This window comes from Gossypium hirsutum, chromosome D10 (assembly GCF_007990345.1).
Source record: "Gossypium hirsutum isolate 1008001.06 chromosome D10, Gossypium_hirsutum_v2.1, whole genome shotgun sequence".
NCBI lineage: Eukaryota > Viridiplantae > Streptophyta > Magnoliopsida > Malvales > Malvaceae > Gossypium > Gossypium hirsutum.
Window position 1 is genome coordinate 45,787,544 of NC_053446.1, and position 23,445 is coordinate 45,810,988.

Here is a 23,445-nt window from a genome sequence, read left to right on the forward strand (position 1 = left end):
AGTCAAGGACTATTGGTTGGATGTTGAATCAAGTCTCAAGACTTTGAAATTCACCTAAACTTACGCATGAAATAAACAAATCGTACGCAGAGCAATAAGACTGAATGGTACTTTAATGATTCAAGTCAATGAAACATTACCAAGTGAACACAATCAATTCAAGTATAACGTTTAACTAAACCATATGCCATTTATGCCAATAGTTTCCATTAACATATGACATGAACATATATAGCAAATTTGCACACCAATTCACTACATATTTGCATTTAAACTTATCATATCATACCATTCAACATTAGATACCAATACTTTCATTTTATAGCATACCAAATTGAAGCAGAACCTCATTAACCAATTCATATGATTGTGTCATGCCATACTTTCTAATACTTACCATACCATTTTCCATTTATTTCATATCCTACTTATTCATTTTATATCAATCACCTATATGATTATACTTATACATCGTTATTCATCAAATTTAATGCCTGATTCGAATGGTATTTCACATGCTTTCGTTTTCCACATATCACATGTATACAAGCATACTAATTCAATAAGATTCACCTCATTTATCTTATTACCATTTCATGTTTTCATAACCCTACTAACTAGATATGGACTTAGAACAGATACACAGATCTAATACTCTGTCATAGTACCACCCCGAGTTACTCAGAAATGATGGTTTTCATAATCTAATTATTCTTTCATCCTGGGTTGCCTGACAATGATAATCATGTTTTAGTTTAGCAGTACTTCTCAAAAGTTCTTTTGGGTAAAAAGTGCTTTTGGGGATAAGCTAAAATTTTCAACTTCTAAAAAAAGTATTTTTGAGCCAATTTTTGGTTTGGGAGAAGCATTTTTTTCTCTCAAAAAGTAGCTTGTTTAGGAATGTTTTTGTCTCAAAACTGCTTTTTGTTACAAAGTGCTTCTTAGAAGCAATACTAAACATACCCTATATGTGTACATTCTACCACCTCGGATTGTCCAACAATGATGGTTTCATAATTTGATTATTCTTTCATCCCAGTTTGCCTAGAAATGATGACTATATGTGTACATTCTACCACCTTGGGTTGCTCGGCAACGATAGTTTCTAATCATTATACCTGACCCTATGGCATGCCAACTATATCTGACCCTGCCTGAACAGTTAATAAGGTAATTAATGTTCCAATAACATTATATAACCAATTTCCATATCATTATTAATTCATTTCATTATCAATTCACATATAAAACCAATAGCACATAGCATAGTTCAAACCATTTCCATTTCACATTCTATTTCAATTGAACCATACTACTTTTTGTTTTATTCAATTCAGTCCACTATCTCGATATTCAATATCAATCACCACAAATCAATTCATACGAACATTATATACTCACCTTGATACTCAATCAGGCAATTAACATGAATATGCAAATAATTAAATTGATCTCGAATTATAAAAGTACAAACCGGTTCTTCACATCATTCGTTGACAACTTTCACTTTTTCTTTCCTTCTCGACGTCATTTTTAGCTGTGATCGATAATTAATAAAGGAAAAATATAAGAACTCATCCAATTCACATTCAAATATAAAACCAAGCATCTTTTTCATTTTATTCAATTTAGTCCCTAAACTCGGGATAAGCATATCTTTTTATATTTAGCATTGAATTAAAATTTGATTTCACATTCTTTCATTAGGGACCCTATACTTTATATTTATAGCATAATTTCATAACAATGTTTCAATTTATTCAATTTGGTCCCTAATGTTACAAAGTTAACAACAAGCTTATTAAGATTTACAATTTAGTCCTTATCATTATCCAAACTTAATTTCTATCAATTTCAAGTCTAATTCATCAATTTATCAATAATGGAAACCTATAAAATATTCAAAAATTGAACAAATTGATAATGGGCTAGCTAAATCAAGCTCCCATGATCATAAGTTTATAAAAAATCAAAAGAAAATGACTTAGAGACTTATTTAAATTTTTGATTGATTGCTCAAGCTCCAAAAATGGAGTTTTCTTTGTTTTGTTGCTAAGGGATGGTGAAGAATATTATAACTCATCATCTTTCTTTCCACTACCAAGCCATTTATACTTTAATTAATCTTAATTAATTAAATCAATCATGTTTTATTTCATTAATTTACTATCAAACTAAACTAAGTGGCCATCATTAATATCATCCACTAAGTCATGCTAACATTTGGTTTACTTACCATTTTATTACTTTGGGTAATTCTTATCTAGCTCCTCGAGACTTTTCTTAATTAAAACTTTATAGCGATTGAATTTTTATAATTTAGTCCCTAAGCCTTAATAAAATTTTTTGGCTAAATTACTTAATTGCATTTTAATATATTTTTATATTAACTCCACAAATATTACTATTTTATATTTACAGGCTCGGTTTACAAAATTGGGATTCCAAAACTGCTCTTTCCGACACCTCTAGAAATTGGGTTGTTATAAGTTTCTCTAAGTGTGTTTCATAATTACAATGTTTGGAGGTATTTCAATAGTTGATATTGGTGTCTAAAATTTGATGTTTAAGTCATATAAGTCCAAGATTTGGTATTGAGCATTTAAGTACAGAGGAGTTTCAAGTCAATTTTTGGCTCTAAGCATAGAGGTATCGATACCTAAGCCTTGTGGTACTGCATCAAGTAAGATAGAATGCCAAGATCTACAATAATTGGGAGAAATCTTTGTACTACTCCTTACTTGTACCGATACCATAGTGCAGGGCATTAGCCACTACACTATTTTGAGCCTTATTGGCCTTCTGAGGCTCGATTTGAGTCTCAAACACCTTTGGTCCCCTTTGAACCATTTTTAAATTATTTTAAATTGTTTCTAAAGTCTTTCAATAATCCAAAAATTTATTTAAATATTTTATAAAAATGTTCTAAATTATAACTCTTAAATGAATACAAGGTTTCTAGCTTGTATATGTTCTAGTAGCATATTCCATCCGTACCAGTCATCAGAACGGGTGAGGAATGTTACATTTAGTGGTATCAGAACTTAGGTCATTCAAATTTTTCTGAAACTTTTAACTTGTATTTTTCACTATTTAATTGAAAGAAACATGTTCCTCTCTAGTTCATACACCTTAAAAGGTTCTTTAATAGGCCATGTCTTTTTTAGAATGTACACTACAAGATCTACTCGTATTTCATGATCTACAATTGTTTTATCCATGATGGATAAGGTATCGACCTTTTCGCTTATACAATGATCTATTTCAATCTCAAGAGTTTGAAGTTCGCTTTCAATATCCCTCATTACAACGTCCTCCATTAGGTCATTATCGTAGCCGTTCAAGTGCCATGCAAAGAAAGACAAAAGAAAAAAAAATAGGGTGACATATAAGAAAAAAAGGGCTACAAGGTAAAGCATATATGTGAAAATATGCTATAAGCTTCTATACTTTTCATACATTTGGAGTTTAGTCTTCTTACTTTTATTTCAAGAAATTTAGTCTTTCTACTTTTTGGATTTAAAAGTGAAAGTCAATTTAAAGTTTTTTAGTTAAATTTAGGTTCATTACATCAACTTTTTAATTACATGGATACCAAATGTGTATTTTTTTTATTTCAAAATGTCACAAAAAGATTAACGATATTAATAATTGGACTTAAATTTTAAAATCTAATAAGTAAATAGGTTAAATTCCTAAAAATAAAAATATAAAAACTAAATTTTAAATTTACAAAAATATAAAAATATAAAAATCTATGATATGTTTTAGGGTCTAGTTGGTCAACTAACTTTTAGGGCGCTTTCATTTTAGTCACCAAGCGTTAAATCTCTAATGGTAGTTGATTGTACATATCACATCATTTTTACTTTTTCATTTTGATCACCCAAAAAAAATCATTTTTTCAAGTATTGGTCAAGGTAAAAAGAATATTTGGGATTAAAGTAGAAAAACGATAGAAACTAAAAACAATGATGCATTAAAAAAATTGTCAATTTGTACCTGTTTACTCCTTTTCTGAACTTTCTAAATTTCTTTTTTTTTTCAGTGTTATAATTTTAAAGTTCAAAATATCAAAATCAATTAAATAAATTATTGAATTTAATCTCCTTATAAATTTTAAAATTTTATTTTATGCTTTCAAATTAAAATTAATTCAAACAACTCATCTTTAATAATTGTCTACGAAACTCAAATTTATTTTGATTATATAATCTTTAAGTTTTTGCTAAAAGAAAAAAAAAACCCTTGTAATTAATTTAATTAATTAATTTTATCTTCTATGTCCAAAATTTTTTCATCAATTCATTATCCACACAAAAAACAATCCAAACAAAAAATAAGAGGAGTTTTCTTTGTTTTTAGCTTAGTATGGAAGATCTGAAATTATATAATCAAAATTAGTTTAAGTTTCATAGAAAATTATTAAATATGATTTATTTGAATTGATTTTATTAAGAATAATTTGAAATGTAAAATAAAATATTAAAATTTAAAAGGAGTTTAATAGTAACAAATCAATTGAAATTATCAAAGGATAAAATATTTCATTCATTTATTTAATTGATTTTGATGTATTAAAATTTAAATTTTAAATAAAAAAGAAATTAAAAATTTTCGACAATAGAATAAATAAGTACAATTTAACAATTTTTTAATACATTATTTTAATTTCTACTACTTATTCACTTTAATCCTTAATTTTTTTACCTTAATTAGCAATTTAAAAGATATTTTTTTTATGATTAAAATGAAAACTAAAATAAAAGTATATATATAACATGTACAACCAGTTAAAAATTTAATGCTTGAAAATGATTAAAATAAAAACACTTTAAAAATTAGATATAAACTTATAAAGATTTCATTTTCAATGCCTAAGTGACCAACTGAGATTGGGTTTAGGATTGCTTCTTGAGTCCCAAAAGCACAAGCAATCCCAAGAAGGGTGTGTTCGGAATGTAGAAGCACTTCTTCAAAATATTTTTAGGGTTTGTTTAGCATTATTTTTAAGAAATATTCTTGAGAAAAAAATATTTCTAAATAAATTACGAGAAAAAATTGTTTATTTCAAGCAAAAAATTAATCCAAAAACAGCTTTTCCAAAAGCTCGAAATTATAGCTTATCCTTTTTTCCAAAAATACTATTAAGAAGCAATGGTAACCTAAGCATTTAACCCTTATTGCCTTCATTCAGGCAAAGTGTTGAACTTATCTGCAGCATTCATTTCTTTCCCCTGTTTCATCAAGAAATTGCAGAGCAAGTTAATAAAATAAGAGAAACATAAGAGAGAAGAAAGAGATGGAATAACGAGATCATTATAAAAACCAAGATGCAAAAGATGGGTTTTTCTTTTTTTATTCGAGAACATTATTTATGAAGACAAACAAGCAAAAGATGTTTCAGTTTGTAATAAATGAAGAAATCTTACAACAAAAAACAACTGATATTTATCTTGATGTTCAAGCTTTGAAAAAACAAATGGTGGTCAAACTTAAAAGTACCAACTTGTCAGCACTTTGACCATTTCCCCAGGTAATAAAAACCGATATTCTTTTCTCTCTCTCCTTCACATGTCTTCTGAAAAAAAAATCAACCAAAACAAATAAACAGGAGAGTCCATCTTCCCCCGTTCGGCAGGTTTTGTTCCCATGTTACTTTCCAGCTCAATTCCTTTTCTTTTTTCTTTTGTGTATTTTTAATGGTTTCTTTGAGAAGATTTTCCTTTCCTCATCTGGGTCTTTTTCAGTTTCCTTTACTACTTCATTTGCCTAAAAGTAAAACCCAAAAAGAAAATGTGGGTCATACTTGAAAGGTGAAACCCTGGAAGAACATGGAATCAATATTCCACAATGGTCTTACAACACCATTTTTCCATCCCCCACTACTTTTGCTTCACCAGTTTTGGCCTTTTGGGTTCTTTGCTTTGTGGTTATCACTTTCTTAATTAAATAATAATAATAATAATAATAATAAATCCCCTTGATTAGTGTCTAGAACAGTTAATGAAAGAAAGGAAAAAAGTGCTATTGGGTATCTAGAATGGTTGTTTGCTTTACAAGCACAGAGCTGTCTTGGAGTTTCTAAGTTCAGGGCTAATGGATGATTAAGCCTTTTTTACTTTATTGAGAATCAGCTGTTGCTTCTCATCTTTGCTTGTCTGTTGAATTGGATTGGGGTGGTTCATCTTTGTTTCTTGGATCCATTTCTTTGAGGTAAGAGACCCAAAAAAAAAACAAGTTCTTCATTTTACTTGGTCCATTCAGAAAAGTTTGCTCAAAAGTTGGTACTTGGTACTTGGTAGTATAAGAGAAAGATAGAAATTTTTGGTTTAAGTGTCTCATTTTCTTTTTGTTCAAAAGTTGTATACCTAACTGAGTTGCTTGGATTGATGGAAGCTGGTAGTTCCATGTTTGACAGTGTTCAACACCCAACCACATATCAGTGTTCTTTAACATGTTTGCTATTTAAATTTGGTTATATGTAAGAATCGTGATTCACAAATTAAAAAGAAAGAAAGAAAGAATTGTGTCTTGATTTGAATTGCTAAGTACTAATTCACTTTCAATTTACATTGTTTATATTTCATTTAGATTCCATGAGAATAATTTGTTCTTGTCTTTCTTGTTCATAACTTCACATATTAGGATTACATATATAAAAATTAAAGCTCCATAATTACTTGATTAAGTTGTTCGAGTTTGACAAGTTCTGTATTGTTTCAGTCTAGGATTTGTCTTAATTTGGCCATGGTGTTCTTTCCCTTTGTATTTTTGCTTCCCTTTTGTGTCATCTTGATGCAATTCTTCATTTTTTTTCCTTCAGATTTGTAGTGAAGCAGAAATTGGATAGTTTGGAGGCTTATCAACCATTTTGAGGCCAAAAATAGTAACGGGGTGTGGCCGTTATTGATGTGTTATACTTAATTTTTAGCAGATGATGGACAACGCATTTGTTCGTGATCCGGAAGATGACAGGGGAAAAGAAGATTCACTGCAAATTTTGGAGGATAAGAAGGATACATTGGGAGACTATGGAATGAATTGTTCTGAACTAAAATCAAAACAGTTGGGGAGTCCAATAAATCCACAGCATGCTCTGATATTAAATGTTAGAAGAATACAAGCCGGAAAAAGTCTTATAAATGATGCATTGCTTCGAGTTGTTTTTGGCATTGGGAATAAGATTCCGAGGCATGTGGTTGCTCTAGATGAGAAATACCTTCGTTATTGCCTCGAGTTGATTCATGTCAATGCAGCAAAAGCAGCTCGATGCAGTATCTCTGTGAACTTGAGCTCTACAAAAACGAGCATTTTATCCAATGGACAGAATCCAGCTAAAATCCGTGATGAAAATACAGGTGACTTGGGCAGGTTTATTTTCAAATGTCCATCGGAAGTCAGGACTGATAGTTTATTCCTTGATTCTGCAGAACCGTGGGTTGTAGGTTCAATAATGGGCAGCAGGAGCATGGCAAATATATTGAAGAGCCCATTGTTAGAGAAATCGGGTACATTCAATGTCAATCCAAGTTTGAATGATGTTAAAAGATTGGTAAGTTATGACTTAATGAGCTCTCCGAGTGGTTTCAGTAGTTATTCCTCATATAAGCTAGATAGTGAAACATACATATTGGATGACTGTAAATATGGATCCAAGACCATGCATAAAAGGCCTGTTTCCATGTCAAGTACAAACTCTACATGCTCGGATCAGTCCTTTTCTTTAACTTCTACAACATTTTCTCAAGGAATGCTTCAGTGCACGTGGAATGGTGGGATTCCGTACTTTGTTTTCTTGCTGGATAATCAAAGGGAGGTGTATGTAGCCAATTTGGCAAAGGACGGAGCTGCTCAAAATAAGGGTCTGGACTATATGTACTTGTTCCATTCCAGCAAGAGTAGCCATAAGGAACATGGGATTAGTGATCACGAATTTGTTGGTAAGATGACAGTGTCAACTTCTTTCTCAATCTGTCCCCAAGATTCTAAAATCATGGAGACGGAGTTTGTTTTGTTCGGTGGTAATAAAACTTCTATTCGAGAGATGCAAACTTCAAGCAATAATCACAGGAAAAATAAGGGCCTATCGGAAAAGGTGGTGGAAGCATTCAAGAGTAGTCATTTGTCCAAGCAGAGCACATTGTCTAGATTTCGTCGGTCAAGTTTCATAATGGAAGATTCTTCTTGGGATCCATGTCGAGATTCAGTGAACAATTCTGATTCACTAGATGGGATGAATCTTTTCAAGGAACAACTTCTAAGAAATTTGGAATTGACTGCCATCGTTGTGAGGGACCATTTCCCTGAGAATCCTAGACCAGAAGTTGGAGGTTGGGGCTTAAAATTTCTCAGGAAACCAGTGGCAATGCAAAACATTGACCCTTTGGAAGCGACGGTTCATTCCTTTTGTTCTTGCAATAATGGTGTTTGCTCAACGAGTATGGATGTACTAATTCCAGCAGGTATTCATGGTGGCCCAAGAACCAGAAATGGTGGGCCCTCTAGTCTTATTGAAAGATGGAGATCTGATGGACATTGTGAGTGTGGTGGCTGGGACTTAGGCTGTCCTCTGACCGTACTCAAATCCGAGCCAAGTAAAGGAGGTTCATCTGCAACAGATATGCCCGAGGATTGCAAGTTATTCGAATTTTCCATTCAGGTATGTCTATAAATTTTCCCATCTGTTACAATCTAAGATGGCTGATACCGGTATGTCTATAACCTGAATCACAATACAGGGTCCTGAGCACGGTTCTCCGACCTTGAGGATGACAAATGTTCATGACGGGCTGTATTTGATTCATTTTCAATCAGCACTCTCAGCTCTGCAGTCCTTGGCGATTGCGGTGGCCTACATTCATACTCAAAGTCCCATTTTCCAACCCAAAAATGTACAACAGTCGAGGTAGTGAGAATGGAGAGTTGCAACCCTCTCACTGCACCATAGTGTGCAAATTTATATGGTAATTCCAGCAGCGTATCAGTAGGAAACATAGCTGTTGTCATTTTTATGTTTAGTGTGACTATTTTCAGATGGTAATTGTATCCTTAATTTCTCATAACAAAAGATATATAGTAGAACAGGTTATAGATGGAGTGAATTTTATATACTCCAAAGCTCATTTGTATGAACTAGAAAATGAAATTGACAGAATTGAATTAATGAGATGAAATTGAATTTCATTTTAAAGATGGTATTGTAATAGCATTAATGATGTCTTTAGTTGCATGAAAGATGAAACTAATGCATGATTAATGAGGTTCTGACTCATCTTGTTATAGCTGGTAATGGAAGTGTTAAATTTCAAGAATACTGAATAAAACTTCATCTATCATTTCTTCTTGTATATCATCTCATGCAAAGTACGTATGTATATATACAGTAAGTCAACAGCAGTTACAACTGCCCTTACCTAACTAACTGTTAACAACTAACCAACACTTCTTTATCTCCTAATATTCCTCATACTCATCCATTCCCTGACTAACTAAAATCCCCCTAGTTTGTGTTAACCACTCGAAGTAAATCCCGAAACCGGTTAAACCCTGAGGCTGACAAAGGCTTTGTTAGTATGTCTGCTAGCTGATGGGTCCCTGGGACATGACCAACTTGAACAACTCCAGCAGCCACCTTTTCTCTAACAAAGAAAATGTCTAGCTCCACATGCTTGAACTTGGAGTGCATGACTGGATTTCCTGCAACTGCTATTGCTGCTGAACTATCACACCAAATTAGTGCCTTTAGTAAGCTTGGAACACGCAATTCAGTCAGTAGGGATTGTATCCACGTCATTTCAGCGGTGACATGTGCAACACTCCTGTATTCCGCCTCTGCTGTGGAACGAGACACAACGTGTTACTTTTTCGAGCTCCATGAGACCGGATTTCCTCCAAGGAAGATACAATACCCCGAGGTGGACCTTCGATCGTCAACGTCTGATCCCCAACTCGCATCCGAATAACCTTCAAAAAGGAATTTGGAAGCTCGAGTAAACTGTAATCCGTAATTCATTGTTCCTTGTAAATACCGTAGTATCCTCTTGACTGCTTTGAGGTGATCGGTTAGTGGTTTGTGCATGAATTGGCACACCTTGTTGACTGAATAGGCGATGTCAGGCCTGGTGATCACGATATATTGTAAGGCTCCTACGATGCTTCGATACTGATGTTCATCTTCAAGGGGGCTTCCTTCCTCAGTAGTAAGACGATTATTTGCAACCATTGGTGTTGGGAGAGCATTGGATCTGTCCATAGCTACTTTTTGAAGCAAGTCTCTAATGTATTTAGTTTGAGACAAAACTATCCCATTCGACGTGTGCTTGACTTCAATACCAAGGAAATAGCTCAACTGGCCAAGGTCTTTCAATGCAAACTGACCATCAAGTGTCTTGACAAACTTATCAATTTCCTGTGAGTCACTGCCTGTAATGATGATGTCATCGACATACACTAAAACGTACAACAACGCATCCTCACGATGTCGAATGAAGAGCGAGTTATCCGCTTTGGAAGTGTCGAACCCCATGGTCACCAAAAAATCCCTTAGTTTTTGAAACCAGGCTCGTAGAGCCTGTTTGAGACCATAGAGAGCCTTCTTTAACTTGCAGACCAGAGGCTCTCCATGTAAGCCATACTGTTCAAAACCTAGTGGCTGTGACATATAGATCTCCTCGCTCAAGTCTGCATTAAGAAAGGCATTGTTTATGTCAACTTGTCGAAGAGACCACTGGTGAGAGACGGCCAGGGCGAGGATGACTCTAATTGTGGTGGGTTTGACGACGGGACTAAAAGTGTTTTGAAAGTCAACACCGGCTTCTTGGAGGTACCCTTTGACCACGAGTCTGCCCTTGTATCTAGCAACAAACCCATCTGCATGCCTCTTAATACGGAAGAGCCATTTACATCCAACGGCTCGTCGACCTTCAGGTAAACCAACTAGCTCCCAGGTGTGATTGGAAATCAAGGCATTGTACTCTTCCTCGGCTGCCGTAGTCCAAGCTGGACTCTGAAACGCCTCATGAATGGTGGTAGGTTCAACTTCATCTACGACTGAAGCCAGTACTTTAGGTCGAAAAATCCAATTTTTCGAACGTGTCTGCATGGGGTGATGATTGACTCGGGTAGGTAGTGATGGAGATAGGTCAGAGTTATCAGGTGGACCATTTGTGTCATTAGGAGTAGGAGACTCTGTAGGATTGGGTTGAGACTGGCCAGGAGAGATGCCTATGGTAGACGGGCTAGCTGATGCCCGTGTCATAACAGGAACATGCGAACCACCAGCTGAAACTATTGGGAGAACAGACCGATGAGGCACCGTCTGCGAACTTTGTGATACTGCCTTAGTTTGGAACCCATCTTTGAAAGGGAATTTTTCCTCGTCAAAAATTACATGTCGAGACACAAACATGCTGCCATCTTCTGCGAGACATCGATAGCCCTTGGTATTAGGAACACTCCCAAGGAATACACATTGTTGAGACCGAAAACTCAGCTTGTGAGGCTGAAAAGGCCTGAGATTTGGGAAGCACGCACACCCAAAGACCCTTAAAAGCTCATAGCTCGGTTTGACTTTGTGGAGAACCTCATAGGGACTAGTCTGTCCGAGGACCGAAGTTGGTAGTCGATTGGTTAGGTGAACAGCATGCATAACAGCATAAAACCAAAACTTCAACGGTAGACTTGCATGAGCTAAGAGAGACAAAGCCATATCAATAAGCTGTCGATGTTTTCTCTCAGCAACCCCATTTTGCTCCGAAGTGTAGGGGCACACAATCCTGTGTTGGACACCAAGAGAAGACAACTCACGAGCTAGTACTCGATACTCACCACCACCATCAGTTTGTAGCATTTTAATAGACCTATCAAATTGCACTTTAACCAGCTGATAGAAATCTCTAAAACACCGAGCCACTTCCGATTTGTTTTGAAGAAAATAGACCCAGGTAAATCTGCTATGCATGTCCACAAACGAAACGTAAAAACGAAAGCCATTGGAAGGTAACCATGCAGGGCCCCATACATCAGATACAACGAGTTCAAAAGAAGAGGAATACATTGTTTTAGATGCTGTAAACGGAAGTTTGTGAGCTTTACCTAGTTGGCAAGCTGTACACAGATGTTGAACAAGTTCTTTTTAACTGGAATATTACAAGTTTTTAAAACTCGTTTAAGAACCTCAGTACACGGGTGACCTAATCTGTCATGCCACAACGAAGAAGGTGCACACTGAACAGAATTGGCAGTATTCAATATAGTTGAATTTGACTCTGGAGATTTAGCACCTGAAGCTGACACAGGCTTTGCGAACCGAAACTTGTAAAGGCCATCATGCATGCGGCCCTCGAGAAGCGTCTTCCCTGTCTGAACATCCTTCACAAAACATAGAATAGGGTGAAATTCAAAATAAACATTGTTATCTCTAGCAAATTGACCTACAGACATTAGATTTTTGCACACTGCAGGGACATGCAGTACGTTCTGAAGCTTTAGGAGTCGGGTTCGTCGCTCCAGAATCGGGGTACCAGATAGAACTACTTTGTGAAGATGGATGAGGAGGAAAAGAACCAGAGGAAGACTGAGGATTTGTGTGACAGCAGTGAGACATCGCTTGACATGTTGGAGCAGCTGGCATACAACTGGAAGCGTGCAACTGATGACAATTAACTTGAACCGTACCAGCTCCTGCATTCCCAGAGAACGACTCATCAAATCTATGGTAACATGTTTGAACCATGTGGCCTATCTTCCCACACAACTGGCATTGCGGCCTCGAACGTGACCATCCTCGTCCATTTCCCCGAAAACGACCACGAGACCACCCACGGCCCTGTCCTCTATCATTCTGCTTGGAGTCTTGAGAATACTTAGCAGAGTCTGCTGATTGTTTACCCGTATCATCGCTATTTCGCTGATGAGTTGCCATATTTGCTTGACATGGGGTGTCTTTTAACAGCTCTAACTGACGTGCTTCACAGTCAAGTAACAATTCACTCAACAAATCAAGAGATAACGGAGTTGCAGTAGCTAGAACTCTAATGGAATCAAATTCAACAGAAAGTCCAGCCAATATAACGCTCACTTGTTCCTGTTCGGATATAAAGCTCCCAGCCGCAGTCAAATCATCACTGAGTTGCTTAACTTTCGACATATACTCTTTAACAGAAAGATTGGACTTCTTGAGAGAGTATAAAGCATGCCGCATGCTCAAGATTTTTATGTTTGATTTAGCACTAAATTTCCTTTCAATGGCATTCCATAGATCACAACTAGTTTTTGCGGTTGTAAGATGAGCCAAAATATCATCCGTAATAGTAGATAAAAGCCAAGAGGCAAGAAATTTATCTTGCTTTCGATGAACGATGAAATCTTGATTCGCAATTTGTTGACCATCAGGACCATCAATAAACTGAGGAGGGGAGGAAGTGGTACCTAGTACATATCCTTCAAGTCCATACCCTTCAAGAATCAGTAAGAGTTGATGTTTCCACAAAAGGTAGTTGTGTGACGCAAGCTTTATTGTATCATGCTTGGAGAAATAGTGCACTTCAGTCGAGCCTTGAGCACCATTACCTTGTGAGTGTTCAGCTTCTCTAGTGTTGGACGAGTGACGGGGAGTATCACCTGCTGCATCAGTGGCCATGAGGCACCCTTTTTTTTTCTTTCAGAAAATCAGCAAGATTCACCTGGCTCTTGATACCATGTTAAATTTCAAGAATACTGAATAAAACTTCATCTATCATTTCTTCTTGTATATCATCTCATGCAAAGTACGCATGTATATATACAGTAAGTCAACAGCAGTTACAGGAAGCAGCTTCTCAAGGTATCAGTTATGTATACTTCAACACTGTATTACGATATGACTTTTGAAGGATATTTTTTTTAACAAACTCTGTTAGGAACTCAAAAACCGTTTATCCAAGATTGTTCTAAAAGTTTCAAACTGCTATTATCATAACCATATTTTATCCAAATTAAACTTAGATTAAGTTCAAATTCAAACATGAAAAATTGAATTTGATTTAATTTAAAAAGTCAAAAGAAACAAAATCATGCTTGAAACAACACTTGAGCTCAGAACAAAAGTTTAACCACCACAATTTGAGTTTGAATCCATTTTTATTTTAAGTTGAGATTGATTTGATCTAAAATTTAAAATATATATATATTTGAATTATAACTAAAAATGTAATAATATAATTATAAAATAATATTTAAAATGAAAATTATAACTAAGTAACAATTATTTAATTTATTAATATATATTTATAAATATTATATAGTTATATTAACAATTTCTTAGTAATAGAGGTATATAATAATGAATGTTTAGGTTATATTTTCTTTTTTTTCTCAAATATCATTATTTTAAAAAGATTGTGAAAATAGTGCTTTACCGGACGTGTGCATTCGCACCATGTAGGTCAAAAGTCCACATCGTTATCAACGCTTTTGAAAAGCATTATTAGTTACAAGAGCTTTTTTATGTTATCAAATGTTGTTTAGTCCCTTTAGTTAAAAGGATGCATAACTAACATGAATATTATATGTGTTTTTTGTTTTGTAATTAAGATATCTTCATATTTGTTTTACAATTTATTAAATCTAGTTTCGTGGTTGTCCTTTTTAACAATATCACTTTCAAAGTTCGAACCTAAATTTATATACCTTTAGAAGGAGTGCAATGTGTCTTACCACTGCACTCAACAATTATTGGTTGGATGCCCTATGTTTTGAATTCATATAAAGACAATGTTTTAGGCATTGTTTGGTTTCAAGAAATAAAGGTTGTTTGCACTTGAAGGGAGCTGGGTTGGACAAGTATGGGTTGGAATTCATGAGGATAAGGCATGGAAGAAAAGACTATGGGGACATTAGAGCTTGTGCTCTAAAATATTTTTCAATGCTTAAGTTAGTGGGATGAGATAAGGCTTTTAGAATATCTCAACAAACAATAGGCAATTAGAATAAAAGGTAGTTATTCTCCTTTTATAGCTAAACTCAACCTTTATTTTAGTAAATTATGACTCATTATGTGAGTGTGTGGTCTTAGCTCAATTGGTTGGATTGTTCGTCATAATTCTCCCGGTTAAGATGCCCTTATCTTGGCATGGCTTTAGTCTAGGGGCCACGGTTCAAATCCCGTGATCATTGCACAAAGAGCGTCTCATGGAGGTCAATCTATTAAATGTGGCTCATTTGACCCAGTTGAACTGGCCTGATTTGAAGAACAAGCGACGAATCCCATTTACTTGAAGCCTTGGTGGCCTAACAAAACACTTATGGAAAGTTAGGACTACCTTGATAAATATGAAATGTAATCTTAGAAGATATGTAATATGATGAGATTTGATTTTGTAATCTTAAATGATTGAGTAAATCACCTAAAAATCTCAATTGTAGTTAGGTTTTAATCTCAACTGTCGATGTAACTCAATCTGTACTATTAGTTTTGAGGGAGGTCAACTATAAATAGAGGCCTTCTCCTTCATTTGAAAGCATTCATTGTATCCTATTCTTTTAGTTAAAGAATATATTGAGAGCATTTACTCAAACATCTTGTAGACATTGTATTTCTATGGTTATTTTGTTTTTTTTAGCCTTTTTTTTTTAATTTTTGAGTTGCTTCTACTTTATTGCGAAATAATGTTATATGTAGTGCTATGATGAATCATATTGATTTTTTTGCTTTCTTGAGCCACTTTGTCCTTGGGTTTCACATTTATTCTTCTAGGGTCGTATAACGTATGTCCCCGTAAGTCTAAAGCAAGTTATAAAACGACTTAATGAAGACCTAAAGTTGCATAGAGAACATATAATTAGTAATGGCATTTAGCTTAATAGCTTCTTCTAAATAATGAAATTTTACCACATTTCGTTGATGTAAATAAAATAAAAGTCTATTTATTTGGCTTGATAGCATCCCCTAAAGGATGAAGCTCTACCATGTTTGTTCTTAAAATTGTTTTTTTTAAACAATTCTTTGAAAAAGTGTTTGTATTTGTGTTTGGTATAGGGCCCACACATGATGAAATGCATGAGTTCAAGAATACTAAAGAAGATTTGAATATAGGTGTGAATATAAATGAAAAAAATTATGATTTAGCCCCTTCATAAATGATAACTTTATAAGTTAATATATAGTAAAATTACACTTTAGCCCCAAAAATGAAAAAAATAATGCCCTGCCCTTAAAAATGATGAAATTATAAGTAAATACATGATAAAATTGTATTTTTAACCTCTCAAAAATTTACAATAAACTCCACTCCATAACAAAATTTTTGAATTCGCTAATGTTTGAATAGTTAAAAGCAAATATTTGTATATCCTAAAGAGAAATCAAAATCTCATGGGATTCTAAAAGGTCAATTTCGATTAAATTTTGGAGCCCTTCCAGTTATATTTGTTTGAGTGGTTTTCTTATAGAGCTAGCATGGTCAACGTCAAGACTAAATTGATTTAGAGTTTAAGTTGCGGTAGTTGTAAGTGGAGAGATTTCTTTTGTTTTTGTTTAGAGAAGTAAAATGTTTTTCTTTCACATTGGCTAAAGTAAGTATGGATTGATCTTAGTTGTTTTAAAGCTTGGTGGTAATTATGTTTGTAGTGTAACATGGTTGTTTTTGTGTCTATCTAGTTTAGTGGTATTGTCGTATAAAGCCTAAGTAATGGTCATTTTGTATATCGTAACTTCTGATGTTCTGTTGTTTTTCGGTTCAATTGTCCTACCTTCTTGTAAAGTGGTGTTATTGTAAGGAGCCAACAACAGTGTGTTGGTTTTTATTGGCATTTTCCTCGACATTTTTTGTTGTTTTAGGATGTTAGGTTAAGTGCCTTTTTTAATCTTTTTATTTAATTTATTCAAATAAAACCCCTATGGTTTATCAAAAGAAAAGAGGTTTTAATTACACAGTCTCAAATTAGGATTATTTTTTCTTTCATGCAAAATTATCTCTCTTTTCTTTTATACAAAAGACATAAATTAGTTACCTATTCTATTACCTCAGTAGACCAACAGCTCTGTAACACCCTTTGCCCGAATCGATCGTTGGACTTTTATCCCTTGAGTGATGACCTTTCCACTTGGCACCGTCGGATCACTAAGGTTGACTTTCGTCCCTACTCGACGGGTACAACCCCTTACCCGGTTTGATCGTCGAACCCGAGTAACAGAATGTTACAGACAAATACGAAAAATTTACATACCAAATAATAGTTCAGAATTCAATTCAATATCAAATAGCCACATTTAATCATGTATAACATGCAATTCAATCAATTTTTGGTTTATATCGAGCTTACGAAAGCTTAAAATCAACCCAGTAACAAACAGGGGTTAATTTGAAACAAATACATAAAGATGGGAAATTTATGTAAACAGGGGTCACACTGTCGTGTCCCTTGACCGTGTGAAAGGGTAAGGCTGTGTGGGACAAAAGAGAATATATTTAAAAGATGTCACATGATTGTGTCACGGGGCCGTATAACAGACTGTGGCCGTGTGCACCAAAATTAGCTTAAACGTGTAGTTCACACGATCATGCCATATGACTGTGTATGGCACACAACCAAGTTTAAGGTCGTGTTTACTTGGAGAAACCTTTCATAACATGATTTTTAAGCTTAATTCACTTATGCCACAAGTAACACATTATACCAATTTTCATTCAATTCAAAAGCATCAATATCATACCAAAAACATCACTTATAACAACCAACCTAAGTGTCTAACCAGTATGCCACAATTGACACTTCAATTCAACAATTCAAATTCAAACAAAACACCACATTCAAACCATTCCAATATGTTTTCCAAGGAACCTCAAAACAATTAACATGACATACATCATTTAACCATATATAACACCTTATAATAATGATTCAATATCAACTATACAAACATGCACAAAGCCTTACCAAGTTCGTTCAAACCTAGCATGTACATACCATTTGTTTACTAAGAAAATTTCAAACACATTATCTTATCACCATATAAGCATTATAACATACATACATAAACAATTCATTAAGGTCATCAGCTATAAAGATCACTACCAACACTTGTATAGATATACATATACACATAACATTCAAAATGCAAATGCAAATTTCATCCAAAACATAACATTATATAAACAATTAACCCTCCTAGGTACAAGCCATACATTTATCAATGTTGACCATATAAGCCTCAAGCCAACAACTAATCTTATATCATATATTTAACAATAAACATGTTTCAAGGACAAGCACACCTCATGTAACACCCCTAACCCGTATCCATCGCCGAAATAGGGTTATAGAGCATTACCGAAAACTTAAAGCTTAAAACATTTGATTTTAACATTTCATAAATCATAGCAATTATCAATCAAACTCATACACAATGTCCCTTTTACGAGCCCTCGAAGCCATATAAGTGTCTTAGAAACGATTCGAGACTAAATCGGAAACATTTAGAACTTTATAGAAAAAAAAATAGAATTTTTCACATTGCAGGGCTCACACGGCTGAGACACACGCCCGTGTCTCTGGCCATGTGGGCATCCGAAGTAAGGACATATGGTCGTGTCCCAGCCCGTGTAACTCTCTGACTTGGTTCACACGGCTAAGCCATACGCCCGTGTGCTAGGTCGTGTAACTCTCAAAATGAAACCTTTTAAAAACTACAGGGGACACACAACCGTGTCTCGTGGCTGTGTGCCACACACGGCTGAGACACACGCCCCTGTCTTAGGCCATGTGAACAAGAAATAGGTAATTTTCAACCCAATTATCTTACCTAAAACAAGCTTACACACACAAGCCATTTGCACCTATATTCAAGCATTCAAAATGTACTTAAAACATGCATAATAAAACTAGATCATTATGGTATTTGTTCATACAATCAATATGCCATAAAGGCACCTCAAACACATACATTTTGTAACACCCCCTAACCCTAAACCATCGCTGGAACGGGGTTATGAGGCATTACCGGACGTCTCAGACAATTTACAAATAATTCTTAGATAAATAACAAACATATATAAAAGAACCATAAATTCATGTAAATTTATACTAATTGACTTCATTCATTTTTTTTAAAAAAATCAATATAACCTCTTTATAAATATTGAACCTTCCCTGCAAATTTCAATTCGCAACCAAACCAATTCAAACAAAAATCACAACCAGCCCAATTCACATTTAAATATACCTAAATTATGTCTAAAACATTAACTTAATATCAAAGATACCAAAATGTTATATAACTTTTCTTACCATTTCATTTAACCATCCAAACATTATAAGTCATCCTACAACCAAAACTTACAAAACTCTTTAATAAGACCGAAGTACATGCCACATTTACCAAAGGAAAAATACATCACCAAAGTTATGTTGAAGTCGGGATTGATTTGGATGCTGAACCGGGACTTTTAACTTCTATTGTCCTGCGCATAGAAACAACCGTGCGCTGAGTATTTTATACTCAGTGGTATTACCATAATTCAAATTAAAACAATAATAGACATGTAATGCAAAAATCATACATATAAATTTAAACTCAAATTTCATATTTCAACAACAACAATTCATCAATTAATATCATAAATCCACAATTTGAACTTAAACACATTACGAACCTTAGGTTCCTTCCTCAATCTCATTTCCATTTCCATTTCAATTCACAATTCAACTTTTTCATATCATTTCAGTAGCTCAATTGATCGACTCATTCAGTTTATCGTTTCATTATTTACCCCTATTAACAAGACTTGGACTTTGACGGATACACGAATCCAACCAAACACTCTAGTATAACACCCAGTGCCTCATCAGATAATTCAAAGCAATAGTTGACACCCAGTGTCTCATCAGCAAAGCCGAAGAAAATTGGTACCCAGTACCTCATCGAATCTATCCGAAGAAATATAGTGACACCCAGTGTCTCATCGACTCGAGGTCGAAGTATCCCTGAACTCTTCCAATCCTATGGCATGCCAACTATATCCGACTCAGCCCGACTAGTTAATAGGGTATTCAAATCATTTTTCTATTACAAATTCACTTTTGATTCAATCACAATTAAATTCAAATTCACTTTCCACTTTCCACTTTCAAGTCAATATTCATTTCAATTCCACACATATATTCATCATTCAATTAAATTTCTTTCAACTTAATAATAATACTTACCTTATATTTCACTTACCATACATATAAATTTAAATATAGCATTTACTAATAAATAATTTGAATTATAGTAATACAAATCGTGATTTTGTCGAGTTTACTCCTCGTTAATCTTCTCTTTTCCCTTTCGTGCCGATGCTTCTGGTTCTTTGCTAGCTATGAAAATAATAATAATTTACACTATTAATTACAACACTAATTATAATAATTAATTGAATTTCTAATCGATTCCTACCTCGTTCTCAATTTAATCCTAACAAAGTTTACTTACTTTTTCTAATTCAATTCACACTCTATTTCTATTCAAATTTCATCTAAACTCAAATTTAACTACTAAATTTTCAGCATATTTCACTAATTTTGAATTTTCCTTAATTTAGTCCCTACAACATAAAATTTATAGCTTACTTTATAATTTAATCATTTAATCAATTCTAACTTGAATTTCATTCAATTAAATCCCTAATTCATCATTTTATTTAACATGAACCATATTTGAAACCCTATGAATTCTCAAAATATCAACTTAGTTTCATCAAAACCTTATTCCAAGGCTTCTAAAACATCAAAATCAAGTAAAAAAAGGCTTGATTGACTTACCTATTAAGGTTTAAAACTTCAAAACCTGAATTTCCCTTTTTATTTTTCTTTCTTTCCTTCCTTTCCCCTGTTTCGAAATAGCTTATGCTCTTTTTCTTCTCTGTTTCTTTCTTTTACTTTATTTTATTTGCTTTATTGTTTTAATTACTTAATAATTAATATAATATCAATATAAAATATCTTATGCTTAAATATTAAGTAAACCAATTGTCTAATTACATTTGTACATATTTATTTTATTACACTTGTATAAATTTTATACCATTTATTTGTCAATTATCTTATTTATTTAATAAAAATCTATTTAATAACAAATAATAATATTACAAATGTACATATATATTTTATTCATAAATGTACAATATCATCTATACCATACATTTGTTATCATTTATTTTATTTATCACACAAAAATCTTATAATTTAATTATTTCTCTAATAAATATCTATCTAATAATTTAATATAATTATTACAAATGTATATATTTCTATCAATATATTTGTATTAAATCACTACCATACATTTGTCTTTGTTTAACTTATTTCATAACATAATAATAATAATAATAATAATAACAACAATTAATATAATTTATTATTTAATATTAAACTTTAATAATTATTAATGAAATTTTAATAAAAATATCACATAAAAATCTTAAATTTTACCCAACTTATGCGCCTCATACTTGTGAATTGGCTTAATTGTCATTTTGGTCCTTTATACTTTCTTTTAATCTATAATTAAACTTTTACCCTTTACTCAACTTAGTCCTTTTTTGTTAATTACTTTAAATTAAGCTAAATTCACCTAATTAAAACCTAATCAAACACACTACTAAACTCATTGGTATTTTTAATTATTATCTACAAGTTCAATTTTCTAAGACAGAGGCCTGATACTACACTTTTCCAATGCCCATTAATTTTAGGTCATTACACATTGAACATACCTAAACTTGTGTATATTTAACCATTTATCAATTAACTTGTTTCCATACCAAAACATACCACAATTGACACATACCAACCTTACCATATCAGGTTCATGCATTAGCAAATTAACTTTACCATTTGGATCACTTCTCTCATGTATCAAAACCATATAAATGACACAAAACTAGCCATTACCAATTGGTTCCAACATCCAATATATACATACCAAAACGTGCCTTAAATTTGCTAACATGCCAACACATACCACTTTGACCATAAAACCATGCATCAATTTGATCATATAAACACCAATCATTAAGCATCAAAGTGTGAAAAGCACGCCAACCATCAAGGCATCAAAATAAAATAAGTTTCACAAATTCAAAGTAACATTTCATGCCAATATCACACACAAGCATACCAATTTAGCCATTCAAAACATATCATCACTAAACCATTTCAACATTAGCCATCAAGCCTAAAAATGCCAAATTGTCATCAATCATAAACCATATTTACAAGCCAAACATAATGGTCATATCATCAAGCACAAAACACATTTCATTATAACCATGACTTAAAAACATCAAAATTTACCGATAAATTCGATGGATAGTGTGATGGATCTCCGACTAGCTTTCAACCCGATCGAGCTTTCGGTAATCTGTAAAGTAAGAGAAAGATAATCACATAAGCAATGAATGCTTAGTAAGCTTGTATAAACCATAAGCATAATATTACATTTCAATAATAAACATTATAGGTTAAATATAAACCTATACCAATGCTTTAAGATTTATCAACCATAAACATCAACTCACAAATGAGTAAGTTCATTAATGTCGCGTACATATTGTCGAAACCAACTTTTATTTTGAAAAGAACAAAAATTAGTTGTCGATGAAAATTGGAGTCGCCACCAATCTTTTATTGGGGTGTGATTGGATCACCTAAAAAATAACTTTGGTCTACGAGTTTTAGAAAAATGGATCCGGGAGTCGGTTACGTACGAGGAAGGATTAGCACCCTCGTAACGCCCAAAATTGGTACCTAGTTAATTAATTAGTGTCTTAATGTCGAAAATTTAAAAATATGATCCTTAATAAAAACTTGAAAAACGTTACTTATTAAGACTTTTATCATTTCGGAGAAAGAAAATGTCACACCCAATGCGTTAGGGCACGACATTCTAATTCCTCAAAAATGAATTAGTCCAAAATACTCGTGTAATAAAATTTAAAAGAATATTCATTTGTTTAAGATTTATAAAGAAATCGCGGCCCAATACATTAGGGCACAATTTCTCAAAATCCTAAACTTGGAATATTTCCTTTGTTATTATTATTTTTTTAAAAATCTGTCTCGAGAAATCAATACGTCACATCCAATACGTTAGGATACAACATATTAAATTCCCGACAACAAGCTTTTCATTTTATTTTTTGATTAATGAGCAATTCTCGATTGTTAGATTTAACGAAGAAAATTGGAACCCAATACGTTAGGGCCCAATTTCCTTGAAAATCCTAAATACGAGTATTATCCCAATTTTGAAATTTTTAAAATCGAGTAAAAAAATGATGTAATGCTACATTAAGTGTAAAATACAATAATAAATACAACAATGGCATTAATGTACATAAAAAACAACGACATGCAAAGTATCAAATGAATAAAATATAAATGAAAACATAAATCAATAAGCAAATGAAGGAAATAAACAAA

The 23,445-nt window shown here is 33.3% G+C and overlaps 1 protein-coding gene across 6 annotated transcripts; it reads left to right on the forward strand.

Annotated features, from left to right (window-relative positions):
- The first annotated feature begins 5,569 nt into the window (after positions 1-5,569).
- Positions 5,570-9,193, forward strand: LOC107914976 (uncharacterized). 6 transcript variants are annotated; one of them, XM_041102384.1, is made up of 5 exons: positions 5,653-6,216; positions 6,827-7,361; positions 7,434-7,555; positions 7,763-8,662; positions 8,742-9,193. In XM_041102384.1, exons 2-5 carry the CDS (start codon positions 6,938-6,940, stop codon positions 8,910-8,912), a joined length of 1,617 nt encoding a protein of 538 aa, XP_040958318.1. In that variant the 5' UTR covers positions 5,653-6,216; positions 6,827-6,937; the 3' UTR covers positions 8,913-9,193. The 6 variants fall into 6 exon arrangements, with proteins under 6 accessions (XP_016699544.1, XP_016699543.1, XP_040958317.1 ...); XM_016844057.2 differs by having other exon boundaries at positions 6,827-7,555; XM_016844056.2 differs by having other exon boundaries at positions 7,434-8,662.
- Positions 9,194-23,445: the final 14,252 nt, after the last annotated feature.

Coding starts and splice junctions, on each gene's coding strand:
- LOC107914976 (XM_016844055.2), top strand. CDS start 6,938: ATGATGGACAACGCATTTGTTCGTGATCCGGAAGATGACAGGGGAAAA. Junction 8,663..8,741: donor TATTCGAATTTTCCATTCAG/GTATGTCTATAA, acceptor ATCACAATACAG/GGTCCTGAGCACGGTTCTCC.